Here is a 21,974-nt window from a genome sequence, read left to right as displayed (position 1 = left end):
AACATCAAAGAAATGAACTTTCATAACAATTACGTCATGAACCATAACGAATAAATCACGTTAACGAGACACGCACGTTGTCACGCACAATACCAATTTTTTGTATGAATTAGAACCATCAGTTATAACCTAGTCTGTAAACTTCATTTTAGCTTACTAGTTTGTATTCCCTGAGGATGCCAATAGAAAAAATTGGCGAAACATGTACGAGGATAAAAATAAAGCTACTTGACAAAGATTAAAAATATATAAAAGAAGTGTAATAGGAGAAAGACAGGTTATATGAGTGAGACTTACAAACTTCTGAAAGGGTCATACAGGATTTCAACTGATGGAAATTTTTCATTATATGGAGTGCGGGGAAAGGACAAGATTGCATCCTTGGAAGCTGAGAATGAATGCTGCTAAGAAAGGTGAGGGTAAGAATCATCCACCACCCTATGAGATTTTTCTCTCATAGGGTAGTGCATGATTGGAATGGATTGCCATTGGATGTTATGAGTGCAAGCAGTGTGAATGAATTCAAGAATAAGTATGAGAGTTGGTGTGTGTAGTAAGTGGCCTCCCTTGATGAGTTTGACTCCCTGAAGATTTCTCTCTCTCTCTCTCTTTTTTTTTTTTTTGATTTCTAAAATATTTACACAATTACAATAATCGTCTTCAGTGACTTTCGAACTTGTAATTTTTACAAAATTCAGCACTAAGTGCTGCATATGTAATTCATTTTCTACATTGCATTTCAATTAAATTTTTGATAACAATACTTTTTGCATCTATAATTAAAACACTGTATAATTATAACACAATGCAGATTACACAGAATTTTTGAATAATGAAATTTTTTTTTTTTAACTGTAATAACATTTATTTATTTATCATCATGCAGAGTATTTACATATATAAAATAAAGTATACTATTACATTTCCTATTCAGTACTAAATGTAGCGTACTGTGATTTTTTTAAATATAAATGTACATACATTTTTTTTTTCAATATCAATATCTTAGCTTATTTTACAGCCTATTTGCATAAACACAATTTTTTTTTTTAATATCAGTGTATTCATTATTATTATACTCCTTACTGACTGTTTTGTTACATAATCTGCAGTCTTTGATTATGAGGATTTCGTGTAGATAAGTGAGGCAGATTAATCCCATCTACTTCGAAGCTTGGGTTAACTTTTATGAAGAGAGTGGGATTAGCCTTCACTATTTATGTTGTTGTTACTGTTTATGTATGGGATGTAGGCATTGGATGCTAGTGATTTGTATATTAGTGTTAATGGTATTTTAACTTTGTTGGTATATTTTCCAGAGTTTGTGTTTTAATACCCTTCAACAACTCATACGGTTCTTACAAAAGAACCGTATGAGTTGTTGAATGGTGTAGGGATGTAAAGCGTTGTTGTAGGTCATGTTATATGATATGTGTCTGTTGTTTCGATAGGTGATGTTGAAGTAATTCCTTATTAATGTTATGTAGGGTTTCAGGTTTTTAATGCTCAGGATTCTGTGTGTTGATGTGCTGGTCAGATATTGGTTGTTGCGTATAAGCTGTCCAAATCACTGTTGACGCAATTTTCCTATGTAATATTTCTAATTTTGTTAGGTGGCTGTTTGATGTGTTTACATAGACTGTTACACAGTATCTGAGTAGGGATTTGGAGATACCGTGATATAGGAGTTTTTTTATGTTCGATGGAATAATGTCTTTTACTTGGAAGAGTTTTGCTGCAATGATCCGGAGTTTGGCATGTAGGTATTCTATATGTTTTGTCCATTTAAGGTGGCAATCCATATAAAGACCAAGTGTTACAGGTTTGATTTTGTTGTTAATGCAGCGGTATGCGTGATAGTGTATCGATAGTGGTGCGGGTGTGATAGTGTATCGATAGTGGTGCATTATTCCATCCAACATAAAAAAACTCCTATATAACGATACCGTGATATAGGAGTTTTTTTATGTTGGATTGAATAATGTCTTTTACTTGGAAGAGTTTTGCTGCGATGATCCGGAGTTTGGCATGTAGGTATTCTATATGTTTTGTCCATTTAAGGTGGCAATCCATATAGAGACCAAGGTATTTTGCATGTGTTACAAGTTTGATTTTGTTGTTAATGCAGTGGTATGTGTGATAGTGTATCGATAGCGGTGCGGGGCGCATGATTCTTGGTTTGCATGTTATCAACATATGTGTTTTGGTGCTGTTGATTACAATTGCGTTTTGGTAGAAGTATATTGTGATTTCATTTAGGTCTTGTTGTGCTTTGGAGAGAGCCGTGTTGATGTCTGTGTGGATTGCTAGTAGTGTGGTGTCGTCTGCGTACTGAAATATTCGACTTCTTATGGCCATGTTATGAACATCGTTAATGTATGTGTTGAATAGAGTGGGTGATAATATGGCGCCTTGAGGGACATGGTGTTTTATTTGTATATCCCGGCTGTGATGTGTACATTTTTTTGTTACTTGTGTTCTGTTTGAGAGGTAGTTCCTGAACCATGTATGCAGTGTTCCTCTTATACCTATCGAGTATAGTTTGGTGAGTAGTATGTCAAGTTCAAGTGTATCAAATGTTTTTTGGTAAAATCGAGTAGTATAAGGACGCATACTTGTTTTTGTCAAGAGCTTTGTTTATTGCATTGCCGATGTCTTCTAATAAAGTGATAGTGCTTTTTTGTTTTCTGAAAGCCGTATTGGTTTTGTGAGATGATGTTGTACTTCTGTAAATAGTTCTGTAGTCTGGCGTGTTATTTTTTCTAGAATTTTTGCAATGACTGGTAGGATAGCTATTGGTCTGTAGTTCTGAGTGTCGTTTCTTTTACCATGCTTGTAAATTGGCATAATTATTGCAGTTTTTAGTTGTTGTGGAATAATGCCAGTGTCAAATATTATGTTCAAGAGTCTCAAAAGTATTGGATTTATTTGTTCAAAGTGTGTTATAAGGTCTGGTCTGCAAGTCTTATTTTGTGTATTCCTGGAGTGGTCTTTGGTTTTAGTTGTAAGAATGGTTCTTTCAGTTCCTGTTTTGTTATGGGTGGAAAATACATAGTTTGTTGTTGACTTTGTGTTGGTAGTTTTTTGTTGATCGTTGGTCGATTGTCTTTTTTGAGTTGTGTGATATTGTTTGTGAAGTCATGGTTGAATGAGTCTGCTAGTTCCTCTTGGTTTGTATCCCAACCGAAGCTTTTTTGCAATAAAATCTTGTGCTGAAGTTTTCTTTTTTCACGTTACTAATTCGTTGAGTGTAGCCCATGTTTGCTTCATGTTGCCATTATATTCCATGAATTTTTGGAAGTAGTAGGGTCTTTTTGCCCTACGAATTTTTGTAGTCAGTTGATTTCTTGTGTTTTTGTATAAGGTTTGTAAATATGTGTTATTGGGTGACTTTTTTGAGTTTTTTCCATAGATTTTCTTTTACAGTAATACTACTTAGTATGTCGTAATTTATCCATAAATTGTCTGTTTGTCACCTCGTTTGTGTAGGCGTTGTTGCTTTTTTGTATATTTCTATGAACTTTAGTTGAAAATTCTCATATAATGTTACAGGATCATTTATTTTAAGTAGGTAATTCCAGTCTGTATTTTTTACATGGTTATTGACAATGCTCTTTAGTATGATCGAGTTTTCTTGACTTTGTGGTGGTGGGAGGGGGGGGTAGTTAACGTAATAAAACGAAGTTGAGTCATCGGCTATTTTGACGTTAATTACTGATGACGTATATATATGAATGGGAGCCCGTATGTAGATATGATCAATGCATGATTGTGTTAATGAATGGTTGAGTATTTCTTCTCTTGTTGGTGAGTTAATGGTATGGTTTATGTTGTACTGACTTAGTATATCAAGGTATGTGTTAGTGGTTGTAGAAGCATGGTCAAGAGTATTTATATTAATGTCTCCTATTAGGATGAGCCTGTGTGTTGTACGAGGTTTGATACCGCTTAGCCATGCTTCTAATTCATGAAGAAAGCTGAGCGGATTATTATCTGAGGGTCAGTATATTGTGTTTATTGTGTATTTGATACTACATTTGTGGTATCACAAATGTAGTATCAAATTTGGAAATCACAAACCTATTTGTGATTTCCAACTGCCAGGAAATGGAAAATTACCTGGAGAAGATAAGCTAGGTTCAGAACTATATAAATACGCAGGAACAAGATTTAAAGAAAGACACTTATTATTTCAAAATGAAATTTATTTAACTGGTATCACCCCAATAGAATGGAAAAAAGCAATTGTGATTCCTATCTTTAAAAAAAGGTAATAGGAATGACCCTAAAAACTAACTATAGAGGTATCATTATACTAAATTCCTGTTACAAAATATACAGCAGAATCTTAAATAGCAAACTAATGAAATATTCCGAAAACTTTATTTTAGAAGTACAGAATGGATTTAGAAAAGGACAATCATGCATAGACCTGGCTTTCTGCCTAAAATTAATAATAGAGAAAAGAAGAGAATACAATTTAGAAATACATATTGCATTTATTGACTTTGAAAAAGCATTTGACAAAGTTAAAAGAAACATATTATTTAACATATTAAAAGAAAGACAAATACCAAATAATATCCGAAAAGCTATCACAAGTATATATGAAAATAATCAAATACAAATAAGATTAAATCACGAGCTATCATATACGAGAGAGATAAACCAAGGGGTCTGACAGGGATATCCCCTCTCAGCAACTCTTTTTAATATCTACTTAAATGAAATAATAATAAAATGGAATAAAATTTACATCAAGGAATTAAACTTTCTCCTGCACAAACTTGAACACTCTCCTCTTTGCCAACGACCAAATAATAATTACAAATTCTTAAGATAACTTACAGAAAGCTATTTTAGATCTAAATAAGATAGCCAAAGATTATGATATGATAATATCAACAGAAAAATCAAAAACTATGGCCTTTAAAGGACAAGATCCAGCAAGAACTAAAATAGTAATAGATAACAAGATCTTAGAACAGGCAAATTCATTTAACTACCTAGGATGCATGATCACATATGAAAATTAAAAAGATATAAACGTAAAAATTGCAAAATATTTAAAAATAACAGGTGTAATTAACTCTATATTTAAACCAAACCTAGTTCAAAAACAAACCAGACTAATAGTATACAATACATTAGCCCTACCAGTCTTAATGTATGGAAGCGAAATCTGGACAATAAAACAAAAAGACAAAGATTAACAACAGCAGAAATGAAGTTTATGAGAAAAACGGCAAAGTATATACCCTATTTGATCACAAAAGAAATGAACAAATTATGAAACAATTAAACCAAGAACCAGTAATAGAAAAAATTAAAAAATATAAACATAAATGGATGGAACACGTTTAAAGAATGAAAGCACAAAGATTACCAAAACAAGCCTTAAAGTACAAGCCATTAGGAAAAAGAAAACCAGGACGTCCTCTTAAACGATGACTTCTAAGGCTGGAACAGGTCATGCTAGGCCTAAATCCTTGATACGCACGATGATGATGATGATGACACGAAACAGCAATGAGATTTCTTCTTTGTTTTTAAACCACCCCTTCGTGAAACTGCATTTTCTGCCACAACTGTGCTTAAAACAAAACAGAGGAACCGCCTGCAACTTTCTGACTGTCTCTGTTTGGCTTCAATTCATCCCAGAATTAATAAGCTAACAGAAATCAGCAACAAAAGTCTCACTAGCCTAACCAAAATCTTCAAAATCTCAGTTGTAATAAAAGAAACTAAGTTTAACTTTTTGAATAACTTATAATTGCTGTGTTAAAGTGCTGCATTTTTAAATTCAAAATATTAATTACTTGGAACTAGTTTTTAGAATTGAGAGATTCATACATTTTTATTTATTAAATTACGTACTTTGCATATATAAATATTTGGCGTGTCTATGTGATAAGTGTTTCGCCGACAAGTTGACATCCTTCTGCTGCTTCCCCTGCTCAGCTGAATTCTATGGTGAGTTACAATGCATAAATATTTTTCTCACTGTTTTTTTCAAACCAACATCATTAAAATCAATTTAATAATACAATAATCAATTTTACACTGAATAATATAACTTTTTGGTGATTAGAATGAGATATGTCAGTGAAAATCAGCACAAATTAATTTAATGGTGTTAGTTAGCCTGAGGAAACTACAATATGCTACAAGATTTCATTAATCCAGTGACTGATAACTGATTTAAATATAATTTTATATTTGTCAACATGCCACACCATATACATAAGTGTACTAATACTCTTTATGATTATGCCATAATTAATTAATACTTATGTTAGTTTAATGTATGAACTTTAAAAAAATTTGGAAAGGTATTTACAAGTAAATTTGTTGGGACCGGGCCCTCGTCTTATAAAAAAAGAATTTATCAAGCTGCAGTCTCACAAAGATTGAGAACCACTGATCTAAAGTTAAAAGGAATGTTCTGAAATCTGCCTGTTCTTTCAGTTGATAAAAATTAATATATTGTTTATTCTGCCATCTATAATTTTTATTTATGTCCTGCATCAAATGTAAGATTTGTTGTTAAGATATAATCGATTTCATTCATTAGTTTCATTTGGATGTCTCCAGATCCATTTGTTTTGAGGGTTTCTTTTTGAAAAATGTGTTCATTATTTTTAGATTTCTTTCTTCTGCAGATTCCACTGGCATTTCTGGTGCCAATACAATCAATTCCCACAGATGATTTATTTGGATTTTTCTTTCTTTCTCATCTTTGTATTGAAATCTCCCATCAAAATATTAAAATAATCTAAAAGACAAGCTTAGGTGCTGAACATTAATATTTATTTTAGTGGTATTACAACACCAAATGAACTAAATTAAAAAAAAAAAAAATTACTAACTGGCTTATATTTCACTGGATTTCAAACCAGCATCTTTAGAACACACTACATGTTACGGTTAACAGGCAACAATGAGTAAGTGAAGCAATTCAAATTGTAATGGACAAAAGATCTAAAGTCCTAATTTGGCACCCTCTAATGCTATAAAAAAGAAGTATTACAGCTATGTGGGAGACGATCGCAAGATAAGTCTCCCAAAATTTGGCAAATTAATGCAACCATACTTGTTCAGGTTAGGAGAATGTTAGCCATGGCCAACTCTAAAAATAATCTTTCTGATCTTAATGACTTTTATATAGCAACATTTGTTTTCTTCCATCAAAACCTGTGTGAAGGAGTGTCTAAAGCATGGTCTGCAAAGTAAGGCAAAATCAGAGTAGAGATGAAATTAGTCAAGGAAGACAAAGGAAATCTCCAAGTTATTTTTCTGTGTAGCAATTTGCTTGCCACCTAACAAAAAATGACTATGGTAGGATAACTTTGAAGAATGCTGAAGGCAGGGAGATGACACAAGCAAATGAAATAGTTTCATTACTCTGTGATTGCATTTGCATGGGTGTATCATCAAGGTTGAGATACTACTGAAATAGAGTAAACAAATTAGAAGTGATTTGGACATTGTGCAATCTTGACACAAACACGCCTATCAGATTACATGGGATATCAGACTGCATATTACAAGAACATACCAGGAAACTGGCACATCCTCTGACAGTAATTAAAGTCCTAGCTCTTGTAGGTTCCTAAAGGAGTGGGAGCAAGCTCCAAGGCAGATGTAGTAAATTCTACACCACTTAGCATCTTAGGTGTGGTGATGAAGTAATGGAGAAGTCAGTTGCCAGCAAAATTCAGTAATTAGTACATATGAATAGGACACTCATATGGAGGCTGCACATGTGAATTAAGGGTAGACCATGCCTCAGCTTTTAGAATAAAGTGGTAGCTGAATTAATTAAGGGAATGCATGATGCTACTGGACTTTGCAAACTGTCTTATAAAGAGTTCAGTCATTATCAGTGGTGTACTGGTAAATTTTTAACTACTGGCTCACTAAAAAACAGTTTTCCCAGAATCCACTTGTACTATTCAGTGGAGAATTGGTCAAATGTTAATTCAGAGAAAGTCATACTTACAGTTACACTCAAACTTATATACAAGGGAGGGGGTCTGAATAAACACCTAGAACAAAAATGATATTAAAGCAACTAATATAACCACAAGAAAGAGCACGCACGCACGCACACACACACACATAAAGAAGACATAAAATTAATTAATTTTTGTTTAATGTGTTTATCAGAACTTTCCAGATCCCCCTTGTATGTTACAGTCAGTCATACTTATAGTATGAATGACATTGGTCATGCTTCCTTCCACTTGCCCTCTTTGGAAACTATGTGGCAGGTTCTCTCTTTGAGAGAATTACAACCACTGAGAGTAAAAATTAATTCCATTGTCAGCAAACATCCACTTCATTTTGCCTGAGCCCTTTCTTCTTCTTAGGGTAATGACTTTATTAGGATTGCAACAATTTTAGATTCATGAAACTTTTGACAGATGATAATAACAGTTGGGAATGCCATTACCTTAAGAAGAAGCAACCTAGGCAAAATTAAATGGATGTTTGTTAAAAAAAAAATAATAATATTCCTATAAAATTGACAGCAGAGATAATCCTTGCATAGGCTACTGCGTAGGGAAGGAGCAAGAAAAGGAAGCACAAATGGTACCAAAAGTATGCCTGGCTGGATTTTCTGTGTCACCACATACAACCTTATTATCCAAATGCTGATAGCCATTGTTGATTGAAATATGTACCCCTCAACAGTTTATAGCTAATGTCAGTTAACAACTGACTCAACAAAATTAATAACATTTAATGATCAGCTCACATGAACTGGTTTCAGCATACCATTGGTTGGTTATCATACTATAAGGCATTTTACAGGACTGCATGAAATTCTGTCAGATAAACTGGAGCAAATAGGGAGAATTTGAAGTTGATGATAAGGATAAGAGTTTATAGAGGAGAAGAGTCTAAGAGAAGGCAGGTGACTATCACAGCTCTGTGCTTAGGTTGCCACAATTTAACCTAGATATTAATAAGATAGGAAGTTATTTGAGGAGCAACAGTATGGGCAAAGGAGAATGGTTATCAGTTTAACGCAGCAAAGTTTGAGGCTACACATTTTGGGATGAAAATATTACAAGCCTTGATGGAATTGGACTACAGGAAATTGATGAAGCTAGGAATCACGGACAGGGAGCGAGTTTAAAGTTCAGGGAAGGGAGGGATATATTGTAAAATTTGTTGAAAATAGCTCAATGAGATTATATCGTTAGTGAAGATCACACTGTCAGGCAGAGATAAGGAGGTTATATCTCTTTATAAGGTTTTAACACAGCTACATCTGTATTAAAGAAATGTGCAGAGAACTGGTCACTTCAGTTTCTTGGGATGTGGAAAGGATCCAGAGGTGAGTAAACAAGATGCTGGCTGATGGAATATTTCAAATGAGGACAAATTGCAGATTTGCAGTTACAATTCACACAAGTTAGATGAGAGGTGGAAAAATGGAAGGAGGAATATGACTGTGACATCACTTAAGAAAAGGGTCTTACAGGATCATACAGAGGTAGCTTTTCAGAACATGATTAGTGAGTGGAAAAAAGGGACTGATTCCTAGAAACTGAGTAGAGTGTAGTTAGCAGGAATGAGAGGATTATATATTTTTTACTTGAAGAAAGGTGAATGAGCAGAACAGGGTGCATCGTATGTTTACCAGTTTTCTTATTGGAGAATGAGTCCAAAGAGAAGTATGTTGGTGATGCATGAATGATGGTTAGTGCTTGATGAAATTGATCCTGGGCAAAATGCCAATACACAATAAAGTCTTTCATTTTTATGCTTTCTGTTGCTTACATCTATCATATCCTAATTCAGAATAGCATTTCAGGGTAAACTGCAAATCAGAACATTAAGTGAACAGAGTATTAATTTATATCAGAAGTATAGCTTTATTTATACAGCTTAAAATTTATTGATTATATTTCAGATGAATTTTGCAACTTTCCTTTACATAGAAAGCAAAAATAATACAAAATAATGCATCAAATTTTGTTCATGCAGAAATATTCCTGTTGATATTACGACACATACAGATGCTACAAAAAAACAGAACATGCCTCAGATAAAGTTAGTGCTCTCTTTGCAATAGCATATCAAAACTAATTCATAGTATGGAAACTAACCAGTTTTCTACAATTTTTATGAAAAAGTAAGTAATGCCTATAAAACTATATGTACAGAAACGATTAAGTGTTATTGGTTATTCACCACAGTGCTTCATGGTATAAAGACCATAGACAAAAATGTATTTAATTAATTGAATTTACTAATATTTCACTGGTCGCAGCACCTTCAGAGCACAAATTACAACTACGACAAGCTCATAGCACTCAAGAGGTATAGCAAGAACAACAGTAAATCACTTGTAATTGAAAAGGAACTAATATCCTAACATGGCATCCTTTGGAGGCAGATAACCACAAAAAGTTAATCTGGAGAAGAAGCTATTTGGTGTCAGAATGACTGTCTCTCAAATCTTTGGCAAATTAATGCATCCATACTTAATGAGACTGGGCAAAGGCTTCAAAGCTAATGCAGATTCTAAAAATAATCTCTCAGCCCCAGCACCTTCTATGCAGTAAAGATAAAGATGTGTTCTTCCATTTAATCCTGTGTGAAGTCATATCCAAAACATGGTCTGCCACTCCAGGCAAACCAGGAGTGGCTTATATTAAAGGTACTTAAAAGATAGCCAAGTTCTCCACAAACATAATCTTCATGCCACTATCAAAACAGTCATTCAGCTAGCTACCTTAATCTATTCTCCTAAGGATGAACTTCATCCTCTTCATCATGGGGCATATTGGAGTGTATAAAGTTCCTTCTGCCTGCAGTTTGGTTATCATCAAGTTTGAATGCAAAAATTACATCTGTGATCAGCTATATGGCAAACTCTGAGTATGCTCATATGATTAAATGGAAGAAGACATCTTTACTGCATAGAACTCACTATAGGTTTTAAACCTATAGTAAGACTGTTTTTAGGATCACCATCTGCTATGAAGCACCCCTCCCTCCCCACCTCAATAAGCATGACTGCATTAATTTGCCAAAGACTGGGAAAACAGTCATTCTGAGAACGAACATCTCGACTTCTCCAAACTAAATTTATGGTTATCATGCTCCCAGACGGCACTGTGTTAGGACATTAGTTTCTTTTCAGTTACAATATGAACAGTTTCAACAATAATCTAAGTGCTTGTCACAGTTGTGATTTATCTCGGAAGATGCTGGGAAGAAAAATCAGTGAAAAATTAGTAAGTTCAATAAAAAAATTTTTTTTCTTTCTCTTGGCACTGTTTATACCATGAAGGACTATGATGAAATGCCTATAAAAATTTTATTAACAAACAAAAATCATGCTCTGAACGAACAAATGGAATCACAAATTTATTGTCCTTATATAAAGCCATCATAACAACCCTGTCTAACTAAGTTTTCATCTTCTATATCCTGATGGATTTTCTGCAACAATGCCAAAATACCAAGCAGATCCCCTGCCATCATACGTCTCAAACTTCTACATTAATGATTAAGAATAATCTCTACTTCCTACTTCTGCAAGTGATGCCTCCTTTACTTTTTCATCGCTAACATTCCAAAAATCTGGAACATACAGATACAACAAATTCCTAGATTCTCAAAGTATTTCTCCAACGAGCATTCATTATATACTTTAAAATTTGGCTTGCATCAGCCCTTTCTGAAGTAACATAGAAATATACCTAGATTTCTATGTTAGTTCTTTTTTATTTGTTGACTGTTTTTTATTATAATATAAAAAAACAGTCGACTTTTAAACAAAATAGAAACCAATTAGGACCTTATCAGGAATAATCATTATGGATTATGCCACAGAAAGCCTTCCTCTTGCTGCTAACCTCTGGGTATATCCTAAAGAAAAGTTGAAAGAAACAACATGGCTAATCTAGAACAGCTTTTCTACTGTATTTCTTACAATAATTATTATGTCCGACCTTATTATCGTGAAATGGAAATCATATAATAATGTAGCACACCTATCTTAAACACTTTCCTTTGTGGTTACACAGTGATCAGAATTCATCATAAAAATTAAGGAAACAACTACTGTGTTAGAGTAAAACTTCAGTTTAATAAAAACAATATAATCACTTGACATTTCACATAAAAGTCATCATCTGCAGTATACACGTATAATCCAGATGATGGAGTATACACATATACAGTAAACCCTTGATTTAACGGACCTCAATTTAACGGACAAAATTTCCGGTCCGTATGTCACATGTGAAAATTAATACCTTGTTAATTTTAAAATGCTTTTAACCAAGATTTGCTTATAATTAAATTAACAGGTTATTTTTTGTTATTAATTTCCTGTTATTTTTAACAAATTTTGGCGAATAGGTCATCATATGTTGGAAAAACACTAGTAATTTAGCCAACACAAATGAGTCACCGCTCATAAAACATGTTCGCCGAATGATTAGGATGTGATCACAACAATCGCACTGTAATTGGTTCTTTTGTCACATGATGTGACTTTCTGTGGCAGTTTTATTACACACATTTTTGTAATTTTAGGGAGTTCATCATAAAAAAACAACAGAATTCAAAAGTTCAAAAAAAGCCTCATAGTTTTTTCAAAGCAGGATTACCTAAACCATGTACCTCAACATCGAACATTAACTTCACATTAACTTAATCTAAAAGTGTATGTAAAACAAATTTTTTGTTATTACAGTGCTAATATTGATAAAATTGCAGTATAATGTTACAGATATTTTTATTTTAAAAAATTCACGATTTAATAGACACCCACCCCTTAGCCCCTATTAGTTCGTTAAATCGACGGTTTACTATATACAAAGAAACAAGCTGCACTACAATCTACGTGGCATGCTAAAGTTACTTTGATTTGAACAGTTGTTAAAACTATTGACCACACCTCTGGTGGGGGAAAAAAAAAAAAAAACTTACATCAATGCTAGAGTTTGTTATTATTATTATTATAGGTTCTCCATTCAAAATGCAGTTGATATTTTCAATGCATCTATTTTCATTGTCTTTGTCTTGTTATTGCTGACCTTCATACCATCTCTATTACACCAGTTATTCAATTTAGCCAGGGAATCTTATAGACTTATACCAGATTTATTTAGAAGAATAACATCATCCACATACAGTAAAGAGCTGAGATTAACATTTCCAATTTTGATATCAGGTTTAATACCACTTGTTATTGTTGTCGAGTCCATTGAAGAGCTTCTAGATATGACTGTGGATCTGTAGAACTGCCTTGGCAATCTGTTGAACTTGGATGGAGTAGAGCTTTTCTCCAGGGTTATTGTCAATTTTCTGTAGAGAAGCAGCAATTGCTGGACAAGAATAAATATGGACAGGTGTTAGTTTAACTCCTGGCAGTTCTTGCATGTTTCATAGCTCCTACTACTGTGGCTGAATTTTCATGCCTTTAAAATGTTCCAATCTGAGTCTGGTGATGATTGTGGTAATTTCTCTATTTTCATTCATTTCACTGATTTCATTCTTCTTCTTCTTGATAGTTTGTTTTATCAATCTTATTTTGGCAACAGAGTTAACATCAGTTAGTGAGAGTGGTTTAATTTTTGAGGTAAGTATCTTGCTTCTTTGACTAGTCCGTCTGCTCTTTCACTGCCTTCAACATTTACATGGGCTGGTATTGCAGTGTGCAGTTCTTATTTTTCAAATTTAATTAGTAGTTCATGAATTTCCTGTGTGAGATTTGTTTTCCATTTTTTAATGTCTCAAGTGAGATTTTGAGTCACTGTAGATGGTTATTCCTCCTGTAATGTTTATTACTGGATTTGAGAGAAAGAATTTGAGAGCTGTTTGTATGGTTGCTAATTCATAAGTGAAGTTTGAGGCTATTTTGCCAGTTGTGGTTTTGATTTGCCTTTCCTCGCCCCCAGGTAGAGTTAGAAAAATCCTTGAATCTCCTTGGTTGAGTGCTTCATCAGATGATCCATCAGTGTAGGCAATGACATGGTTTGGGTTATTTAAGTGATGTATGGTGTCAAGTCCTTTTCTTTTATTTTCTTGCTGTGAATCGTTTTTTGAACAAGGTTTGAGGAGATTTAAGTTTATTATTGTGTTTTTTGGTAGAATAGTGGAAAAGAATGGCTCATTGCTTATTTCAGTGGACAGGTGCTCTAAGTCATTCTGTTTTCTAATTTCATGATCATATTAAAGTAGATGATCTCTTTAGTCTAGATTTTCTTGTCCAGGCATCGAAAGTCCTGAGTGAGATGTGGTCCTGTTGTTGGCTCCTGATTCTGTTAGTGAATTTAATTGTGGAGAGAGTTTCTTCTGTCTTCTAGTATGTGAGCTTTAAATCATTTGTGAATGAGACTGCACCTATAATAATTTTTGCAGCTCTTGATTGTACTCTGTCAAGTTTTTCTTTTGAGCTAGTAGAAGCTGGAGTCCAGATTGATGAGGCATATTCCATAGTGGGTCATATGAGTGCCATATATGTAGTTTTGAATGTCTTCTGTTTTGCACCTCACTTTGTTCCACAGAGCCTTTTGATGATATTTAAGCTTTTTAAGAGCTTTATTAGATGTATTTGTAATATGAGTTGTAAATCTCAGTTTAGCATGTAGAGTTAGGCCTAAGTATTTTGGAGACACTGTTTTTTCTATTTTGGTATTACATATTATGATTTGAGGGTTGTAATTGTGTCCATTTTTTCTATCAGTGGAGAAGATACTCAGTTTTTTTTTTTTTTCTAGGTTTATCTGTAATTTAAGTTCCTTTGCCCATCTTTCTAAGCCTTTTATTGAATTATTTAGGACTTTTTCAGATTGTTGAGGATTACTGCTTGTGTGGCAGATTGCTATATCATCTGCATAGCATGCTATTTGTTGATGGATCTACCTATCCATAGTAGGACGATTTACAGAAGCATGGGATGTCATACACATGAGGTAGCATAAGAGGTGAGAATTTGTCTTTAGGCTACTTTAAATTGTCCTACTATGGACAGACATGTAAATCTATCAACTAACGCATTTCAAAACATCAAGATCATATCCATCTCATCAAACCGCAGAAATCTGGCCTCGCACAACGCGGAATTGAAAACCAAAACCATAGGATCCATTGAAAGAAAACCAAACTTCAACATAGATCTTCATATAAACATGAACATTTATATAAAGAAAGTGCCGAAGCCCTAAGTCACAGACTTAATTTGAACCGTAATGACATTCTTACTATCCCTAAAGGCTGGGAAATAGTCATCCTAAATTGCATAAAATAATTTTATGTTATCTCATTTTAATGTGATCTTTTTTCCCCAGATATATATTAATTTAATTCTATAAGATGCTACTGCATAGAGGGATTCCATTGTAAGCATGTGCCCTAACTGTATGTAATTCCCAGTGTTGTTTGAATTAACTGTACTGAAGATGTCCTATGATACTTAAGACGAAATATTTACTTATTAAAAATTTTATTACTGTGGTTACATGTATGTTTAGTGATGAATGCTCCACAGGTTTCATTATACAACAAAATAACCAGTACCAGCTTTCTCTTTCCGTTTTTTTTTTTTTTTTTTTTTTTTTTTTTTTTTTTTTTTTATAACATAGAGGGTACCTAATTAGGACTTTAATGTGTTGCTACAATTGTTCAAACTAGTCCCACTGTTACACCATATTGTTGTAGTCTTGCATACTGTGACAATCTGTTTTTTCTGCTCTGAAGATGCTGGTTATAATACCAGCGAAATATCAGAAATAAATCAATGAATAATTATTTACTTAACAGTCTGTATTCTAATATATACTGTCAAAATTAATCATCATGTATGACTAACACATAAGCCTTTCTACACATTTGAAGATACTAGAAAGTTGTTGAAAGTTTATTTTTCACTTGGTTAGAGTATAATAAATTTAGTTTAATCCTTTATCCAAGTGTGAGCAAACAAAGTTTGCACCTGAAAGTATCTTCAGGACTGGGTTAAGGTGGTACAACACCAGGGCAACTTGTTGCAAAGGTGGAGCAAGCTACATCTCAGTATCTCCTATAATGCAAAACACATCTCCTTGCAGATATGTCTAATGTTATGCATTAAGGGAAGGGCCACTACCCAGAACTAGTTTTGACCTTTATTGAGGTCTCTTCAGTGGGAGCCAGGCCCAAGTGGAGATATCAGGCAGAAGCATTAGCAGGTCATCTCTACCTATAGGAATTGCCAATTGGTGTGCCACCCTTTTTTAATAATTTACTCTGGATTTAGAGAAAGTTGTTGAAAGTTTATTTTTCACTTGGTTAGAGTATAATAAATTTAGTTTAATCCTTTATCCAAGTGTGAGCAAACAAAGTTTACGCCTGAAAGTATCTTCAGGACTGGGTTAAGGTGGTACAACACCAGGGCAACTCGTTGCAAAGGTGGAGCAAGCTACCACATGTTGTACCACCTTAACCCAGTCCTGAAGATACTTTCAGGCGCAAACTTTGTTTGCTCACACTTGGATAAAGGATTAAACTAAATTTATTATACTCTAACCAAGTGAAAAATAAACTTTCAACAACTTTCTCTAAATCCAGAGTAAATTATTAAAAAAGGGTGGCACACCAATTGGCAATTCCTATAGGTATAGATGACCTGCTAATGCTTCTGCCTGATATCTCCACTTGGGCCTGGCTCCCACTGAAGAGACCTCAATAAAGGTTGAAACTAGTCTGGGTAGTGGCCCTTCCCTTCCCTTCCCTTAATGCATAACACTAGACATATCCGCAAGGAGATGTGTTTTGCATTACATTATAGGAGATACTGAGATAGGAGTGTTGGTATCTTGCTCCACCTTTGCAACGAGTTACCCTGGTGTTGTACCACCTTAACCCAGTCCTGAAGATACTTTCAGGCGCAAACTTTGTTTGCTCACACTTGGATAAAGGATTAAACTAAATTTATTAAGATACTAGAAAGTTTTCTGGATTTGATGTAACAATCCAACTTTAAAAAAAAAAAAAGCAGGATTAGGCAAAAGAAAATTTTTTCATGCTACCATATTGGAGCTTCACCCTACAAAGCAATCCCCTATATTGTCGACTGGCAGACAATACTGATATTGTCTGCCATTCGAGAAGATTAGCTTCGTATTTAATGTTGAATACTATAGCTACACCTTCGTTTCCTTGATTGCCATTGCCTGAATTAATACCACTTTCCTTCATAATGTGATCCATACAGATAATGAATAACAGAGAGGATAATGTACATTATCCCCTTGTACATTGATGTACATGAGACACCAGAAAAATTCCTCCACTTCTACCTTACTGTGGGACCATAGGCACAAATAAGTCTCATTGTCCAGTTCCCCATTCTGATATTTGCCCACATCACTCTACTTGAGACTGCCTGCCATTCAAGAAGATTAGCCTCGTATTTTGTGTTGAATACTATGGCTACTCCTTCTTTTCCTTGATTGTCATTGCCTGAATATAACATTTTGTATTTACTGCTCAGAAAGATCTCACCAGTTTTTGTCTTTTTTGTTTCAATCACCCCTATTATGTCGATCCGGTACTTATCCAATTCTTCGGTTAGCTCAATTTCTTTGCCATTCAGGCTTCTTATGTTAATAGTACCAATCTTGAACTCTGGTGATGTTGAGTTGGGTGTGTTTCAGGATTTGTCCCAGCAGCTGACCTTTCGCTGTTTGCCTTGGTTCTCTGGAGAAAACAACAGAGGCCTTATTTAACAGGGCGACACCCCAGTCAGCATGAAATTCTGTCATGTTGTACCATCATTTTATATTGTGATTTAAGCCAATAAAAATACAATTTGGGTGGCTAAATCTCAAATTGCCAGCCCATCCTCATTTGTTCAGTATCCAGATAGATACCTAAAAGTGTGCACCATGAGAAGGTGAGGATTGGACATTAGGTCAGAAGCCCTGGTCTGTTCTCTGCATTCCTTTAAAGGGCTATGCGGAGGTCTCCTCTCAGTTATACATCTTTGAAGGTTCTTCATAAAACGTCATCAAAAAATACATATAGATTACAGTAAAACCACAGCTATCCCGGACATTAAAGGGTTATCAGAAAAAATTAAAAAACATATTCAACTCCTCTAATGATCCTCTCCCCCACTCATTGGCTCCCCCTGGAGTTTATTGTATCTATTACACCTATAAGTTACCTTATATTGGTGACACTGGGTGTACAATTCCTATCCATAAAAAAAAGAACACAAACAATACATTAAATTTAACAATTCTGGCGAAGCAGGCCTCTCAGATCATGCTCATAACACCTACACTAAATTGACTGGAAAAGTACATGTTCTTTACATCATACAAAAACTTGGTATGAATGCAAATTTAAAGAAGCCTGTGATATTTTGATTAACCATCCTAATCTTAACATTAACGGTGGCATAAAAACCCAAGAATTTGGATGGCACATATTCAATCTTAGTTCTTCAAGTTTTTCCAGCAAACCCTGACTTTTATATTTCAGCTTTTATTGGCCACCATCAATACCATTTTGTTTTAATTTATATATATATATATATTCACATGAGTATATATAAATATCATCATCATCATCAAATTCCTGCCATGTACCCTCAAGGGGTGTACAGGATATATATATATATATATATATATATATATATATAAATTAAAACTTTATGTGAACATGTTGCTCTCTAGCTTAATTTACTTTTGTAACCAAATAGATCCTATTATTATTATTAACAGTATCTATTTGGTTTTGTTAGCTACAGAAACGCTACTTGTACTCTGTAGCGTTTTGTTAGTTACAGAGTACAAGTTTCCTCCCCCGTTGTTCATTACATGTCATGGTGGATGGTTCTCTCTAATCTGATTTTTTAATCAATGATGGGATAATTTAAAGGTCTGTGCTTTCCCCCTACCTTTTTTCCTAATATATATATATATCAAAAATCTTCTCTCCCTAACATAAAATCCCATTAATGACTTTGCTAATGACAGAACATTCCATTCCTCTTTTTCGCTTACAAAACCTAGTGGTCCGATGACTTAAGCTTCAAAATCTTCTGTGGCCAATGTCAGATCTTCTTGCCATTCTCAAGCAGGGTGAAAATAATTTAGCGAATTTTAATGCCAAAACACAATCCTGTCTTATTTCCCTGAAGAAAGATTGTGTCCTGTTCTCCCTAACTTTGAGAACATTCTGCAACCAACTAAGATTAGTTTTCTCTTCTTCAGTTGACTTTCACATCTGGCCCTTCAACCTTCAAAAACAAATTGATATTTTATGACATCAAAAGCCTCTTTCAGTTTCCTTTCTTCTATTTTTCTCTAATCACTTGTCTACACGTGACACTGTTAAGACCTTTCTTGTGTGGGGCTGATATATATATATATATATATATATATATATATCAGCCCCCACACAAGAAAGGTCTTAACCCCCACCCGTTCAATGCCAAACAACATTTGGTCTCTTACACCATTCCTGGACCATACATGATTCGAAAAGGGTTCTGTAGAGCAACAAAACATTCTTCCAAAGATTTCACTTTGATGGTTGTGTTTGGATCTGAAGATTATCCAGTGAACTGTTCCAGCTGGACTGCATCAATCCAACTGCAAAGTTTGGTGGAGGCTTGGTAATGGTATGGAGGTGTTATAGTTGGATGGGGGCTTGGTCGATTAGTGGATATGTCCAAACCATGATGTCCAATGGCTACCTGGACTTCCTAGACAACTTCAAACTTCTGATGCTATGGAAGTACTTCAGCAGTGACTGGCCCTTGTGCATTTCGACACAACAATGCTCCATGCTATACTGCACTGGTGTTCAAGACTGGTTTCCAGAAAACAATGTTGAAGTGTTGGACTGGCAGGCTCAAAGTCCAGACCTCGTCACCATCATCGAACTTCATCTTTGGAACGAATTAGAATGCTAGATTCACCACAGATCATAGTGGCTAGCATCAGCAATGGAATTAACTTTGCACAAGGAATGAAAGAATATTCCCCTTGTTACATATCAGAAATTGTTTGAAAGCATGCCTCAGAGGGTAGATGCTGTCATTCAGGCTAAATATGATCCCACTTGTTACTAGAAATGCAATTAAAATGCATTTTTTTTGACCACAACTTGTTCAAACTTTTGTCAACATAGTGTATATATACACACACAAACAAAAAGTTTACTAAAAATCTTATTTTAAGAAAGATATCATCATTTTGAAATGTAATCTAAAATCCACATATTCCAGAAACAGTAACACTCCTTCAGTTCAGTTCAACTTCAATTGATTTTCATATTAGAACAATTAACTATAATTCATACATACCAATCTACTGTGAAAATGTACAAAACAATTATTCAAAATTAAGTGGATATTGAATACCACATTATTTCTTAGCCGAATAAGAAACTTGAAGATAGGAAATCTAATCTAAGAGTTTCATGCCGAATACAGAAAACTATATAAAGTTCGGCGAGTCCAAGCGTATGCCAACACCTGGCAGTGCAGTGCTAGGGCGACTAGTAGTAAAGGTGGAGCAAGTTCCGATCACTGTTCTTAGTATTTTCCCATAATGTAAAACACAGCTCCTAGGAGATGTATCACTGATCTACATTATGAGAGAAGGTCACTACCCAGGCTGGTTTCTACCTTTTTTGAGGTCTCATCAGTGAGTAGGTAGACCTAGATGTAATACTAAGGTTTCAATAGTCAGAGCTTATTTCTTTACTGCATGAGTTGCCAAAAGGCAACTTGTACAGTAAAGTTATTTGGCTAAGAAATAATGTGGTATTCAATATCCACTTAATTTTGAATAATTTTACTTTGCTGAAATGAAGCCTGTTGGCTCTTATTTTCAGTACAAAAAAATGTTTTCTATTACTGCTTCATAACTACACTTGACACCAGATGTTATAATAAATGTTACACCAGATGTTATAATAAACGTACCTCCTATTAATAATCAATGATTCCATTCATTATAAATTTAGGTAGAAGTTTAAAAAAAAAAGCTCAAAGAGGTTTTACCTGAAAATACTTTCGCTTTCTATATCACTTTCTTTTTTTAGCAGATAAGTATAACATACTGTTATACTGTTAAAAAGAATAATGAAAAGAAAGTAACTTACCAATCAATCTTAACGTTAAGACACAATGAGGCATGCTCCATTTAATGTCATAATCATTTGTACCAGTCCAGTAGTATCCAAATATCAAATATGTCTGAAATTGGAATTAAAGTTATATCAACCATATGCAGAATACATGTATGTATGTGTGTGTGTGTGTGTGTGTTGTGTATATGTGAGAGAGAGAGATACGACTGACTGCTGACTGAAAAATGTAAAACACAGCACAGTAAGATACATAACCTACAGACTTCTGATCTTGTAACTAAGGCTAAGATATGTACCTGATTTTGTAACTGGCTGAAGTGTTCTTCAGAGAGTTTCATACTTTAAGAAAAATCAATATTTAAATCAGTTAAACACATTTAGTTGAAAAGTTTTATGATTTGCTAATTACTTATGCTATTTGTCTAACAATATAACTTATAAAAGATTGTGAATCCATTGTACATTAGTACTGTGGGTGTGACTATAGATTAGATATTTTAACTTAAGTTGGGTTTAGTGTACACCTCTAGTTTAGAGCACACCAATTATCACAATTTTTCTTTGTTTTTAGCTATTTAATAAATTCATATTTTCACATATTCACAATTTGCACTTTATATTCATTATTTCTCAGTTTCAAAATGTAATCTACAAAACTAACTTGAAGAAAACGAGTTAATTGTCAAAAGTCGGCTATCTTGACACTCAACACATATGAACATTTCATTGCAGCAACTAAAAAATAGAGATTCCAATCCCCTCTTGGGATTAATTAATTTATTCAGTTTCTAATGCTCTTTTTTATTTTGTTACACTGAAAATGTGAAAGATGTTGGATAAGAAACTAGAAT

The 21,974-nt window shown here is 34.1% G+C and overlaps 1 protein-coding gene across 1 annotated transcript in view; it reads right to left on the bottom strand.

Moving 5' to 3' along the window:
- Nucleotides 1-21,974, bottom strand: part of nes (lysophosphatidylcholine acyltransferase 3 protein nessy) — a 389,051-nt gene that overhangs the window by 227,385 nt on the left and 139,692 nt on the right. Inside the window, exon 4 of the mRNA XM_090408067.1 lies at nucleotides 21,136-21,229. Within this exon, the coding sequence (XP_090264193.1) occupies nucleotides 21,136-21,229 (94 nt within the window). The remainder of the gene's footprint in view (nucleotides 1-21,135; nucleotides 21,230-21,974) is intronic.

This window comes from Typopeltis vanoorti, chromosome 18, assembly GCF_054136105.1.
Source record: "Typopeltis vanoorti isolate ZY-2024b chromosome 18, IOZ_Tvanoo_1.0, whole genome shotgun sequence".
Lineage (NCBI taxonomy): Eukaryota > Metazoa > Arthropoda > Arachnida > Uropygi > Thelyphonidae > Typopeltis > Typopeltis vanoorti.
This window is presented reverse-complemented; position numbering and strand designations above follow the sequence as displayed.